The sequence below is a fragment of the Papaver somniferum genome, chromosome 9 (assembly GCF_003573695.1).
Source record: "Papaver somniferum cultivar HN1 chromosome 9, ASM357369v1, whole genome shotgun sequence".
In the NCBI taxonomy this organism is placed as follows: Eukaryota; Viridiplantae; Streptophyta; class Magnoliopsida; order Ranunculales; family Papaveraceae; genus Papaver; species Papaver somniferum.
In genome coordinates, this window is record NC_039366.1 from 758,564 (window position 1) to 772,621 (window position 14,058).

The window sequence follows — 14,058 nt, forward strand, 5'->3', positions numbered from 1 at the left end:
TGGACTGAACTTGGTTTAGCCGATGAACACATGAGTAGTATCTGATGGTTGGTATCGATGGTTATACAGCTGGAAGTGATGGATTTTTTCTTCCACTTGGTGTTCCGTGCAGCCGACGGTAAAAAAGGGTTGGTTGTATCGGCTTCAAGGGTTAATGGTTGATCTTTGCAGTCGATAGAGAATGGCGATGTCCTGGTTTGTAGCCGATGGTGGAGATGGATTGGAGTTCGATAGAGCTTGGTGGTAGTGAGACGAAAAGAATGGAGCTGTGAACATATGGACTGAAGAAGGGAGATGTTGATCACGATGGTAATGATTGTATCGGTGATGATCATAGTTTGATGGATGGTAGCTGGCATTTGCATCCGAAGATCAGGTAGATAAAGGCGCTGGTGATGTTTGCGTGTTTGAATGGGAAATAGCCGGAGCTGGATTATTCACTGGAGTTCGTTCCTTGTGTGTCGATGGAGCAAACAAAAGAGATGTTGTTGCCGAGATGAATGGAGATGGCAAGGAAGGTGGTATATTTCTGAAATGGGTAATTGCAGGTGACGATTGAGCTGCTGGAGTTGAATATTTCCTGAGTTTATCAGGGCCGCTGAATGGGGAGTTGGAGGTGACTGAGAAGGTGGCAGTAGCGAGAATTGAGATTGGCAGTAAGGATGCCGGATTGGTTAGACAACAGTTGAGGAACAAAGGGTTTACATGAAAGTTCTCGATGGAGAAATAGTTACAGCGACATCGATGGGAGTTCTCGATTTGAACTGGGATTGTTGTGGATTCGTACGGGCGTCAATCATCTTTGATGTTGTTGCTGCCATGGTTGCTCGGATTCGGAAATCAGTGGGGGTCAGTTGATCAAGCTGTTGTATCGGTGCAAGAAGGGGTTTGTCCAGGCAGAAGCCGGACGTGAAAAGAAACTGAACTCAAAGAACTGAAAGCTAGTATTGGACCGGTGGATTGGGCCCATTAGCCATGAAGCAGAATTATGTTAGGTCTTGTTTTGGTCTCTCGTAGGACTATATGAGAGCACTGAACAGAAAGAAAAAGCGAGGCCGGCTGGACGCCGTTTTGCAGAGAAACCAAAGAGTTCTTTTGGAGGTTTCCGCAGCCGACAAGGAGACACCATATATAGGAGAAAGCAAGGGTTTGGAGCAGAATTCCGGTTTGCGTTTCTTATGATTTTCTTCAATACTTTTATGGCTTTTGAAAAAGCCATGTCTTGCTAGAATCTTTGTAACTAGGGTTTATGTTTGATACCATTTTTGAGCATTAGACCACTTTGATTGAAATACATTTGGTTTTGAGGTTATTTTGATTTGAATAAATTAATTTCATGATTTTATATATTGATTTATTGATTAAATTAGTTGTTGCTTCACCGGTTCTGTACAATACAGTAACCTATGTGTTTAATTTATAGGATAACAAATATGTTTGTCTTATTATTTGATGATCCATGCTTGGTTAATTACTTTGATGGGTTATGCTTAGAAAAATCATATAGAATTTGTGAACCTAAATTTAGTTTCGTATAATTTTCTCGCTGATGCAATTTGATGGCTCATGCTTGGATTCAGTCTTTTGATATGTCATGCTTAGGGTATACCAGTGATATTTGTGACTCTAATATATATAATAGGTGATGTCAATTGAACGAACAATAAATAGATATTCAGAGTTATGTTTCATTTCAGTAAATGAATAGAAATAGTGGTGGATATGATAAACCCTGGTTACTGATTCTCTCAGTACACTTGTATTATTAGTTTAGTTTATTTTTCTATTATTATTCTTTCAAAAATCCAAAAACATCTTTATTTGTTAAGTCCATTAGAGATATTGATTACGGTATTTCCAACACTCCTCGTGGGAACGACCCGTACTTTCCTCTGTTTACTAGTTAGACACTGTGCGATTGCGGTTATCACATATAGGAAATCCCGAAAGCCTATCACGTTGCTCGTACTGGTCCTCTCCCTGAGCATGCTCATCTCGTAGCATATGATCCGGGTCGACTTCGCTGGAGTAAGATGCCTAACGAGGTTAGTGTAATTTTACCTTGGCTTCTTCTTGTATTGCTCCCTTACTCTTTATATATAACTGTCTCAGTATCCGCTTGCCCCGCCTGGTATGTTGAAGAACCGCTCTATGAAACCAGTTCAAACACAGGTTCGTATCTCGTAGCCCTTTTTCCGGTTATTTTTTTTGTTAATTCCTAACTTTCCATTTTTCAGGAGAGCGAGCTTCAAGCAACGGATGGTCCTGCCAAGAATTTGAGAAAACGTCAACGTTCCGAGGTTCCTACTGCCAGGTATCTCTTTCTTTCTTAACTTTTCATTCTTTTCCTCGCGTTGTTTCTTAACTTCGTGGAGTTCAGGATGATTCTCCCACCTCTCATGCCTCACAACGTCATCGTGCCTCGGAGGTAAATTTCATGACCCACGTCCCTTCTTCCTCGTCAGACCTACCTGATCCGCCTCGTCAGCATCAGTCTAGCAGCTTAGCTACTTCTTCGCATGTACCTACTTCGTCTAAGGGCGGGCAGAGGGCTAATGAAGCAGAGGATCCTGAATTTCTTCCTGACATGAAATTCTTAAGAGAGATTTTTGTTACAACTCGTGGAAATCCCTCTCTAAGATCTGCAGCCACTGAGTCTTTGCTTTCCTTCAATTTGACGATTTCTTAGCTGAAGACCAATCTTTTATTTTGAATGCCTCTTTGAATCTATCTCTGCAGCGGCATTCTGCCATAATGCGCTTGGTAAGCTTTATAAGTTGATCTGAATTTACCTTTTTTCTCTTTTGTAATACTTCGCGAGATTCTCAAGGGTGCCTTCCATCTTTAACGAACAAAATTGTAGCACGTCCCATCTCGTGGAGCTTCGGGAAACTCGGGCGCTAATGAAGAAATCAAGTGCTCGTATCCTTGAACTTGAGAAACAACTCGCGGAGGAGAAGGTAATTTCGTCTGAACTTCGCCATGAGTTCCTCCTTCCTATCCATTTGAGGTGTCACCTTATTCTCAAAAGTAACTCACCTATTCAATTTCTTTATTTCTTCAGGGTCTGAGCAAGGGCTTAAGGACCAAGTCTCTCTTCTATCCTGCGAGAAAAACAATCTTTCTGACGAGGTCTCCATTCTTCAAGAAGATGTTCGAGGTTTGAATGAAGATCTTGATCAAATGGTGAAAGATTCAACCTTAATTTCGAAACGACTTCGCAGAAATGCTCAGAACGAGAAGGTCAGACTCTTTAATGAGTTTTGTGATTCTCAAGGCATTCCTCGTGTCTCTCTGGGTCTTGAAGTATTTTCTGATGATGAAACTGAACCCGCTATCAAGGAGCCAGCTTCTTTTGTTAACGAACCGATTCCTGCTGACGAAGATAAAGAACTGATGAGGATCGTGAAGATGATGATTCCGCTGTTAATGAGTCAATTCCTTCCGACGAGGATACTGAAGCTGAAGAAGATCATGAAGATGATGATGATTAGGGATGCATAACCCTCATAGATTTTATATTTCCTCTTGTATTTTGCTGATGCTTGTAACTTTTTAGATTTATCTTGGCTAGGTGCTCCCAAGCTTATGGGGCAGAATGTTTCAAGTATATATCATCTTGTTTATGTGTAAATAACGTACGTGCCTCTATCTCGTATCTTTGTGTTTGTCTGTACCTTGTGCCTTTGCCTAATAATACACTTTCCTCCACCTGGTGCCTTTGTATACTTGCTCTTACCTCGTGCCTTTGGTTTCACTATATTGACCTTTGTACCAAGTATATACATGGAGAGACGTTGAATCTTGTGAGGATAATGTAGATGCATATTTTCTGACTACTACACCCAAGTAAGATTAAAGACTAAAAACTACTTAAACATACAAGATTCATCATGAACAAGATGTAATAGCATGAAATGTAAAGATTGACACAAGCATATAACGTGGTTTGGCCATGAAGACCTACATCCACGGAGAAGAAGATTTTTTCTTATTGATTATAAGGTCTTACCCTTGAAAGTGTTACAGATCTATTATATATTTCTCACTTTCTATCCATCTAAACCTCTCTCAGGAATTCTCTGTAGAAAAACCATCTAACATTACATAAGTCGTCCATCTCCTGGTACATGGACTGGTATTTATAGACAGAATAAACTCGTGGTCGCTTGATCGTCCGAGTTGGGTGAGCTTTCATCCACCGACCTGCCTCCCTCAGGCTCGTTCTATACCGTCCCTTGCGATGGCATACTTGGTTCTCCCTCCGAGTTGTCTCGCTCTCCCTTGGATCGTGCTGCCCTTATGTGGAGAACCTCGTGCTCCATCGCCTCTGGGTCGTAGTATAGATCGTCTGAGTCTTCTGTCACGATGCCCAACTACCCAAGTCCTGTTCTTATCTTTCCTTAAATGCGGTCTTTCTTTTTAGACTTGACCGTCTGAGCAGATTAGACCTTTACATACACGCGTCATTCATGTGGTGATTGTGCAGTTGCCTCGACTTAGACAAATCCTTCTCTCAACGAATGATTCGGTGCTCCACCCTTCTCATCTTACCATGTATTCATCCCTTGGGATGTTGACACGTGGCCGTCGGGTATTTTACCCACACATTTTGCTCATTTTCTTTTCAACTTGTCGAAGGAATGATGGGAAGAAAACTGTGTAACTGTCCCACTTTTTTCGACACGTGTGTACCTGTCAGCTCGTTTTAAGATATCTATTGGTTCTCTCAGATTTTCTGGGAACAGGATGTCTTTTCTTTTGTAATTATCCTCCGGAATTATTATCGTCTAGCTTGCCGCGCCTTTGACCTTCTTGGGTTTGGGGAGATCTAGTAAGTTTTCTAAAAATTTCCTTTTCTATTTAATAAGGGTCCTTTTGTGATGAGGGTATGGTTTCCTTTTTTTTTCATTCTTTTCTCAGATGTATGCTAAATTTTTTCCTCCTCGTCCTCCATGGGATCAAGGTAGTTATTCATGTATTTTTTACCATGATGGTATGTCCTCTCATTCATGTATCGTTTCGTTTTTACTTGATCCTGTTCTAGATCATCACTAATGTCTTCTCGGAGAGACTATATTTTCGCATGACATCTTTAGTCTCGTCTGTTCGTCAAGTGTCTGCACCTCCTTTTACGGGATCTCGCATTTATCACTGATTTTCCTTTTACGGGCAAGCTTTGAAACACTTCGTGTGTTGTGTTTCTTCTTACGATTGGCCTTGGGAACACTGTATGATGTGTGGAGTTGCTAGGGTATAAATTACTATTTCTGTTTTCAAACGTATATATATATATATATATATATTTCTTTCCCCTGTTTTATGCCATTGCACCGTAGGCTTGTCATATGTTTAAAGCGGTGGGAAATCGATTGGCGTCTTGCTCCAGTCCAGGGTATGTGTGAAGAGAAGGGTTGGTTGTGCTCCTTCTCGTGGGTGCCTCCTCGAACGAGGAACTAGTAAGTGAGGAACCCGTTTCTCCAAGCGATGCGCGAGCACGATGCTCTTGTCCGAAGGCATCGTGTAATTTGTAGCTCTATACTGTTCAGATTTTGTTTATTTAATTGCTTTGTGCGAGTTGTGTGGCTCGGAGGAGTGGCCATATGTAATGTTGGTCCGATCATGGATTTCAAAGCCAAGGAGTGATCAGTTCCTGTAATTGGATAAGGCACCACTTATAGTATTGGAATTTTATACATAGGATCTTTTCCTTCGCGCTCTCTCATTTTTTGGTTCCCTGTTTGGGACTAGATTCCCACCATATGGCTTGGAGGGTGATACCTCGGTCGAGTGATACTTGCCCCGGCCAGGGGCAGGTATCTCGATTCTAGATATCTCCTGTTGTGGAGGACATCACCCGATTCCGTGATCGTGATGCCATTACCTTAGGTTTTTGTCTGTGTCGGGTAGCTTATGTAAAGTACCTGCATCATTCTGTTCAGAATGGAAGGTGTGGCTAGCACCGTGCCATAATGGTGTATGGGATTTTGTGGTATGCAAGTATGGGATGAAGTAATTAATCAACAAAAAACAAAAAGGGAAAACAAAACAAAAAAGAATAAAAGTAAATGAAATAAACAAAGCAAAAAGCAAAATTAACATAAAAGGAGTAGTTTTATTATTTTTCAAAAGAGAGCTTGGTAAGCTCTGAGTACATTCTAGGAAGGTTATATGAACTGTGTACAAGTAGGGATCGTGCCCCATTTTAGGACCGTTGGACGGTCTTCCTAAGCATTGTAAGCTTTTAGGTATTTGGTGTTCCATGGGCGTTCGAGTTCTTCGCCATTAGGTTTGAGCAATCTGTATGCTCCATCACTTCCTTAGCTAGGACTGTTAGTGGGCCTTCCCATACAGGTGCAAATTTTGCTGACTCGCGTTGGTAGGGTGGAATATCGCGCCAGACTGTGTCGACTGGGCTGAATTGTCTCTGGTGAACACGTTTGTTGTATTCCCGAGCCAACTTTCTGTGAGAGTTTTCTATTGTTTGGAGAGCAATTTATCTGTTTTCTTCCAAATCGTCCAGTTTGGAGAGTGTCATGTCCAAGGTCAGGTTTCTCTCCCATGCCTCGGTCTTCATTGTGGGGATCATGGATTCTGTTGGTATGATTTCCTCTGTGCCATTTGTGCGGGCGAAGGGAGACATTCATGTGGCTTCCCTTTTAGTGGTTCGATAGGCCCAAAGGACGTTGTGTAGTTGTTCACACCAACTAGCTCCATATCCTTCAAGTTTCTTCGTGAGGATGTCGGCGATGGTTTTGTTTGTGGCCTCTTCCTGGCCATTGCTCTCAGGATAGATCGGCGTAGATTTGTTTTTTCTGATCTTGAAACAATTGAAGAGAAGGTCAATGTTTTTCCCTCGGACTTGCGCCCCATTATCAGATACAATGGCGGCTGGGATACCGAAGCGGCATATAATATGCTCGAATAGAAATTTAAATACATCATGGTCTCTTATGTGTCTTAAAGCTCAGGCCTTCACCCATTTAGTGAAGTATTCTGTGGCCACGATTAAATACTTCCTTTGTCCAGTACCGGCTCTTAGGGGTCCGACAATATCCACCCCCCATTTGGCGAATGGCCAAGGACTTAGGACGGACTTTAAGTCCATTGAAGGTGCATGTCTTCTTTTGCCAAATTTTTGGCACTCTATGCAAGTTTTTTCCATTTGCTTCGAGTCCTTGTTCATGCGAGGCCAAAGATACCCTTGTAGTTTCGCTTTGTGAGCGAGGGATCGCCCTCCACTATGGTTTCCTGCGTAACCATAGTGTATTTCTTTTAGTATGGTTTCTCCTTCCGCAAATGAGAGACATCTGAGGAGAGGCCCAAGGTAGGATTGTTTGTATAACACGCCATCCCGGAGTTGGTAGTTTCCAGACCTTGATATTATCTTGTGTGCGATTAACTGATCGATGGGAGGTATCCGTTAGTTAGATACTTCATGATTGGTGTCCTCCAGTCATCCTCTGGAAGACTTTCCTCCTGGGCTACTGAGTCGACAGCGAGGATGTCCATGTTTCCTTCCAAGGGGATGGAGGGGAGTAAAACCCTTTCAATTCTGACATTGGTAGCTTCAGGGCCAACTGTCATAGAAGCTATGAACGCTAGGGCATCAGCATAACTGTTGTTGATTCGATTTAAGTGGCGGAACGTGATATTTGGTATCTGCTCGATATAGTGTTTAGCGAGTTGAAGGTATCGCTGCAAACATGGATTCGAGGCTTGGTACGTCCCATCTATCTGCCGGATAATGAGTTGTGAATTGCTTGTGAGGCGCACATCATGGATGCCTGATAGACGCATTTATGTATCTAATTTGTCCTCAATGTATCATATTGTCAGTACTCGATTTCGTACTTATTATGGTGTTTTGTGTGTTTATAGGTATTTTTTTGAAATAAACATTGTTGGAAAATTCGGCTCGAAAAGTTGATTGGGACACCTCCGGAGAACATTTGTTATACGGATCCCAGATTTGGATAAGGGGCACCCATAGTTATGTGTAGCCCAAATTCATCTTCAGCACCCAGGGCTATATGTAGACCAAATTTGTCCACAACACCCATTTGTTATTGGCACCCAAGAAGTTGGTTAAGGGGCACCTTCATCCCCTTCGTTTGAACTGAATATTGGCGGGAAAATATTTTTATTCACTGTCAGATTTCAATCAAGGATTTGGAGGTGTTGTAGGGAGACTAACTGGCTGAAAATTTATGGGATTGTTCCTGGGACATATACAAAGCTATTACAAGTGTTTTGGTCTATCAAATTTGGTTCAAAAATCCTTGAGAAGAAATCAGGGCAGCACGTGCATGAGAGGGACAGTTCACGGGATTACATAAGTTTTGGAGAATTTAAACGTGTTCTGCTCATGTATGATGACTCTAGCAACACTTTGGACCTTGAAAAAGATAAATGAGAATATTTAGCAGCTGTAGAAACGCGTGAGAAGCTAAATAAGGGAACAAAATATTCTCAAAATATTTTCTTTACTGCCCGGGTTCAATGAAGAATATTGAGAATCTTTGCGTGATTAAATGAGTCTAAGGAGTATAAATAGGTGGATGTGATCATAGAGAAGTGGTGTCGAGAGTCTGGGGGGCTGAGGAGAGCCAGAGAAGGAGAAATTCGAGTTTTCCCAAACTCGGTTTCTGCTGCTGCTGCTGCTGATGAACAAGAAGAACACGAAGAACGGACCATCCAAGACTGTCGTTTTCCAACAGTAACAACGACTCACAGGCGTGGGTCGTAATCAGAGGCAGACTTATTTGTCAGCGTTTGCGACACAGAGTCGTGGGTCTTAGAGCAGCAGTATCTGTGACACATACTCTGGGTCGTAGTTCTCTGGTTTGTTTTGAATTGTTTCTCCATTTTCATCATTTTTAAACACCCTTTGAGCAATAATAATGATTTTTGAGCGTGTTTCCAACATGATGAGCGGTTAATTCTCCCACAACCAAGGCAATGAGGAAGCTATTTACGCATGAATAATTGGTAACTATTTTATTTTATCTAATATTTAATTATAATTCACTCAATCACTGCTTTTGCAGAGTTTTAAATTGTTTGCGTAATTTTCCTAATCAGTTGTGATTCAATTAGATAGGTTATGCTTTGTTTAGATAATCTATGCTTAAGGGATACAATTGATGTTTGATAATTTGCTTGATTATTAGTGAGTTAAGATATAAAGGACTTAAAAGATAATTAGAGTTTTGGATTATTTACCATCACTAATTCATGTGTAATAGTGGAATCAGTGTCTTGGTTATTTTCTCATACCTTTCGCCCACTTTGTTAATATTTTTGTATATAATTTTATTAAATCTTTAAATTTAATCTTCACAAGTCCGAGAGTTTGAACCTCATTACTACAACATCATCAAAAAAATATTATCAATGCCCAGCGCGACGATTACTCGGAGGGAATGTATTACTGCCTCGTATTCGATTATATTGTTAGTGGCAGGGAATTCGAGCCTTAAGTTATAGACGATCCTTCGGCCGGTTGGGGTTGTAAAAACCATTCTTATATCTGATCCTTCCGAGTTACACGACCCATCGACGAAGACTTCCCATCGGTTGGGGTCCTCGGAGCAAAGTAGTTCGGGAGGATCCTCTAACTCGTCTTCCATCCCCGGGATTTCCTCAATCTCATCAGTATCGTTCATCGGGAAATCTTCTAAGAAATCTGCAACCACCTTGGTCTTAATTGCCGTCTGGGATTGGTATTTGACACTGAATTGTTTGATTTGGGCCCCCCACTTGGAGATTCTACCTGCTCTGTCGGCATGGTCTAGCACAGACTCTATGGGGGATTTAGTGATGACTATTACAGTGTGCGCATGAAAATAAGTGTGCAGCTTCTGTGTTGCGTAGACTGGAGATAGCACTATCTTCTCGATCTTTGAATAGTTTTTCTCAGGCGACGTTAGAGTTTTGCTGATGAAATAAATTGGTTACTCCGCATCTGCATCTATGCGAGTGAGTACTGCACTAATCGAAGTATTGGTTGCCGATAGGTAGATGTAGAGGTTTTCACCTGGGTTGGGATTTTGGAGAATTGGCAAGGTTGCCAGATGTTCCTTTATTTTTTGAAAGGCTTCCTCACAAGCACTAGTCCAAGAAAACTTTTCACCGTTCTTTAAGGTGTTGAAGAAGTCTCTGCATTTGTCAGAGGATCGGGCGGTGAATCTGCCCAAGGCCGCCAGTCGGCCATTCAGTCTCTGTACATCTTTGGCCATTGCTGGGGAAGGCATTTCCAATATGGACCTTCTCGGGATCAACCTCGATTCCTCGTTTGGTGACCAAGTAGCCCAAGAATTTTCCTGAGGTTACTCCGAAGGAACATTTTGCGGGATTGATCTTCATGTTAAATTTTCTCATTGGTGCGAAGATTTCCCTGAGATCATGTGCATGATCTTGTGGGAGTTTTCTCTTAACAAGCATATTGTCTACGTATACCTCAAGGGTTTTGTGTATCCAACCGTCAAACATTTTTTCCACCATTCTTTGGTAGGTGGCCCCTGCATTTTTTAACCCAAATGGCATTTTGGTGTAGAAGTATAGGCCACGAGGGGTGAAGAAAGCGGTATGTTCTTGATCTTCCTCGGCGAGGGGGATCTGGTTATAAACAGAGTATCTGTCCATCAAAGATAGCAATTTGTATCCCGAGGTTGCTTCTACAAGTTGGTCTATGTTGGGGAGTGGGAAGCTGTCCTTAGGACAAGCTTTGTTAAGGTCGCTAAAGTCGATACAGATCCTTACTCCCCCGTTCTTCTTAGGAACGATCACTATGTTAGATATCCAGGTTGGATATTGGACTTCTCGTATCACCCCTGAAGCTTCCATTTTCTTTAGCTCTTTCTGGATGGCTTCATGGTATTCTGGTGCCACTTTTCTCATTTTTTGCCGCATGGGCTTGTGCTTTGGGTAAATTTTTAGGTGATCACAGCACAATTCGAGGTCTATTCCTGGCATATTTTCCATTCGCCACGCGAAGACATCGGAATATTCCCTTAGGACCTGTATTAGCTTCTCTTCTTCTTCCTTGCTGAGGAGTGTCCCTATTTTTACCATACCCGGGTTTTCGGGTGTTCTGATGTTGATCTCCTTGGTTGGCTCCGAGGCCGAAAAATTTGATTTTAATTCCCCTATGTCGGAGAGGTTTTGTACTGGTCCCGTGGGTGAGTCCGATGGGGGGTTATTGTCCATTGCGAGTTCGTCGCCTGATCGTCTTTCCTCATTCGTTCTAGCTATGTAAGCATCGATGTCGGCTTGATTTTTGGCATTCTTAGCTCGTTTCTTTTTTGCTCTGGCAGAGTTTATTTTGTTCTCTCCGTATTGAACTTCTGTCTCATAGCAGTATTTGGCTTCGACAAGATCTCCAATGATTTCTGCGACTCCATCAGGCTTAGGAAATCTTAGCCTTTGATGGTAAGTCGAGGCCACTCCTTTGATTCCGTGGACCCAGGATCGTCCCACAATGGCTGTGTAAGGTGATAGTACATCTACCACGCAGAAGGTGGTTAGGGTGAGGATCTTTCCCACCCGAATTTCTAGAGTTATCTCACCCTTTGGGCGGGTTGATGACCTGTTGAAGCCAAATATGTTGTAAGTGGAGGGTACAAGACATTCTTCTTTGAGACCCATTTGTTTAAATGTCTCATAGAATATGATCTCCACCGAACTGCCGCCATCGATCAAGATTATGGACATCGCCCATGGCAGTGCCTTGTTTTTTGTCTCCTCGCCCTCGTGCTCGGGGAGTGTGATGGCCATCGTGACCACTAGTGGGTCGTTGTGGTTTTGTCCTCCTGCTGGTGCTTCTGAGGATGAAAAGGTAATGGGAAGTTTCATCTATTCCTCCAATTGGGGTTTTCTGGCTGCACTGAAAACTTCATCGTTGTTGAAGTTTTGTTTGTGAAGTCATCCAGTAATATTTCCTTCTCGTACAGGGGTGGATATCGCCGAGTGTGATATGGTATTACAGCCTAAGTATTGTGCCTCGCGGGGGATCTCCACACGATGTATGGGTGCCCCAGTGGTGGGTGGGACTGTCGGTTGTACAATGTATTCTTGGAGCTTTCCCTCATTAATCATGTCTTGTAGCCCCTTCTTTAAGTCCCTACACGAGTCTGTCGTGTGGCTGTGAAATTGGTGGAATTCACATAAGTCCGTCCTATTTTTAGTTCGTTTTGGTTGCTGACCTCTATTCCATGGGTAAGTGATTTTATGTTGTCCGTCGATCTTCTTGTGGATCTCGGATATGGGGTTATTCAGTTTTGTATAGACTGGGTCAATGAACTTGCCTTTCTTCTGTTGAGCCTGGTCTCTTCCTTTCCATCCTCCAGTCCGATGTTTGTCGAACTGGGTTGACCCATTGTTGGATCGCCCTGCTCCTTGGGCTGGCACTGGAGGGTTTTGTGGCTCTACCACATTTGCTCCTCTACTAGTTCCTTTTGCCATCTTATCATAAGTTCCATCCTGGAGTTCCTCCAAGGCTACGTAGTCCTCTTGGATTTCTCTTAATTTTCCCAAGATTTTTGGCATGGCCTCATACATGCGGACAGAAAGAGGGTCTGTCTTTCTAAGACTATTCTTGAAACCTAAGATCGCATAGTCTTCAGGGACCCTTCCGATCTCAGCACATAGTTTTCTTCATCGTGTCACCAGGGAACGAAGCGACTCATTCGGTCCTCTAGATATTTGAAACAGTGCATCAACTTCTGGTCGGATTCGACTGTTGTGAATATATGTTTCTAAAAACAGCTCGGATAGGTGAGCAAATGACTTGACTGAACCTTTGGGTAGATTGTTATACCATAATAGGGCTTCATCTCTTAGACTAGACGGGAAAAATTTACACAACATCACATCCTAGTGGTCCCATTGGGTCAGTGTCATACGATAAGTACTAAGGTGCTCAATTGCATCTCATGTTCCTGTGAATGGGGGTGTGAACACCAGTAGGGAGCACTTCTTCGGAAATGGTAACCTTAGTAGATTTTCGGATAAGGGAGATTGTCCTGCTTCTTGCATGACTACTGCCAACTTCTTATTCTCATGCTTCCCTATCGCTTCTATATACATTTCTTCGAGTCGGTTGACTCGGGCTTGGAGTTTGTCCTCATCTCGCCTGGTTTCAGCCTTCTTTCTCCTTACCAGAGCTCTCTCGGGCGAGAAAGATGGTTCATGGGGGTTGCGAGATTCTCGGTCTCGTAGTCAATGTTTACTTCGTCGATTCGGTTCTTGTTTCGTCTATGTTTGGGGTCAACATCTAATGTCCCCTCGGATGGGATACCCTCGTGGTCGGGCACACCTATACTTCCCTTAGGAAATCGATCCGTTGTTTCCTCGTTTGGGGTGTCAGGGATGTTAATTCGTTCGTCGTCTTGCAGATGCTCGAAAGGGTTTTCCTCCTCTGAGATTTCTTCAATGGTGGTGAGTGGCACCTTCTTTGTTACTTTGTGTTTTAGCCTGCGGTTTCTCCGTTCCATCTTTTTATTTCGCCTTTATAATTTCATCATTCTCTTATCCTGGGCCTCTTGGGTTTTCAGGATGGCCGCGATGGCAGCCTTAGCATCGGCGAGGTTTGAAGGGTTGTTCTTCTTGACCTCACCGTTTGCTGCTTGTCTCGGCAAGCGGTTCAACCCTCCTGGATGAGTAAGATAAATATCATCACGCTTCTCGAAGGGGTTTCCCTCGCCTTCGGAGATAGAATTATCAGTTAGTCCTTCCCGATATTGGTCATCGGGTTGTCCCTCGCCTGGGATCAGAGCCTCGCCTGGCTTCATATCGTCGAGTCCTTCTGTTTGGTCTCCACCATTTTCTCTTTGGCTCGCACGAGTAGATCGTCGAGTCACCATTACCTTCCCTGCAACATATGCAATAATACTTAATTTTTCTTGCAGTAGATTTTGGAGACATGTGAAAATGTCAAAACATCCCTGTTTGCATGAGGTGTTGATGATAGAGAAAATATGTTTTTCCAGTCCTCTTTTTTCGAGGAAATATCTCCTTCAACACGCTATACCTCTATAGGGAAAGAATATAATTATG

At 42.7% G+C, this 14,058-nt stretch overlaps 1 protein-coding gene across 1 annotated transcript; it reads right to left on the reverse strand.

Annotated features, from left to right (window-relative positions):
• Nucleotides 1-7,398: 7,398 nt before the first annotated feature.
• LOC113309900 lies at nucleotides 7,399-7,800 on the reverse strand. Its single transcript, XM_026558418.1, has one exon. The coding sequence runs from the start codon at nucleotides 7,798-7,800 to the stop codon at nucleotides 7,399-7,401; it is 402 nt and encodes a 133-aa protein (XP_026414203.1).
• Between the last annotated feature and the right edge of the window lie 6,258 nt (nucleotides 7,801-14,058).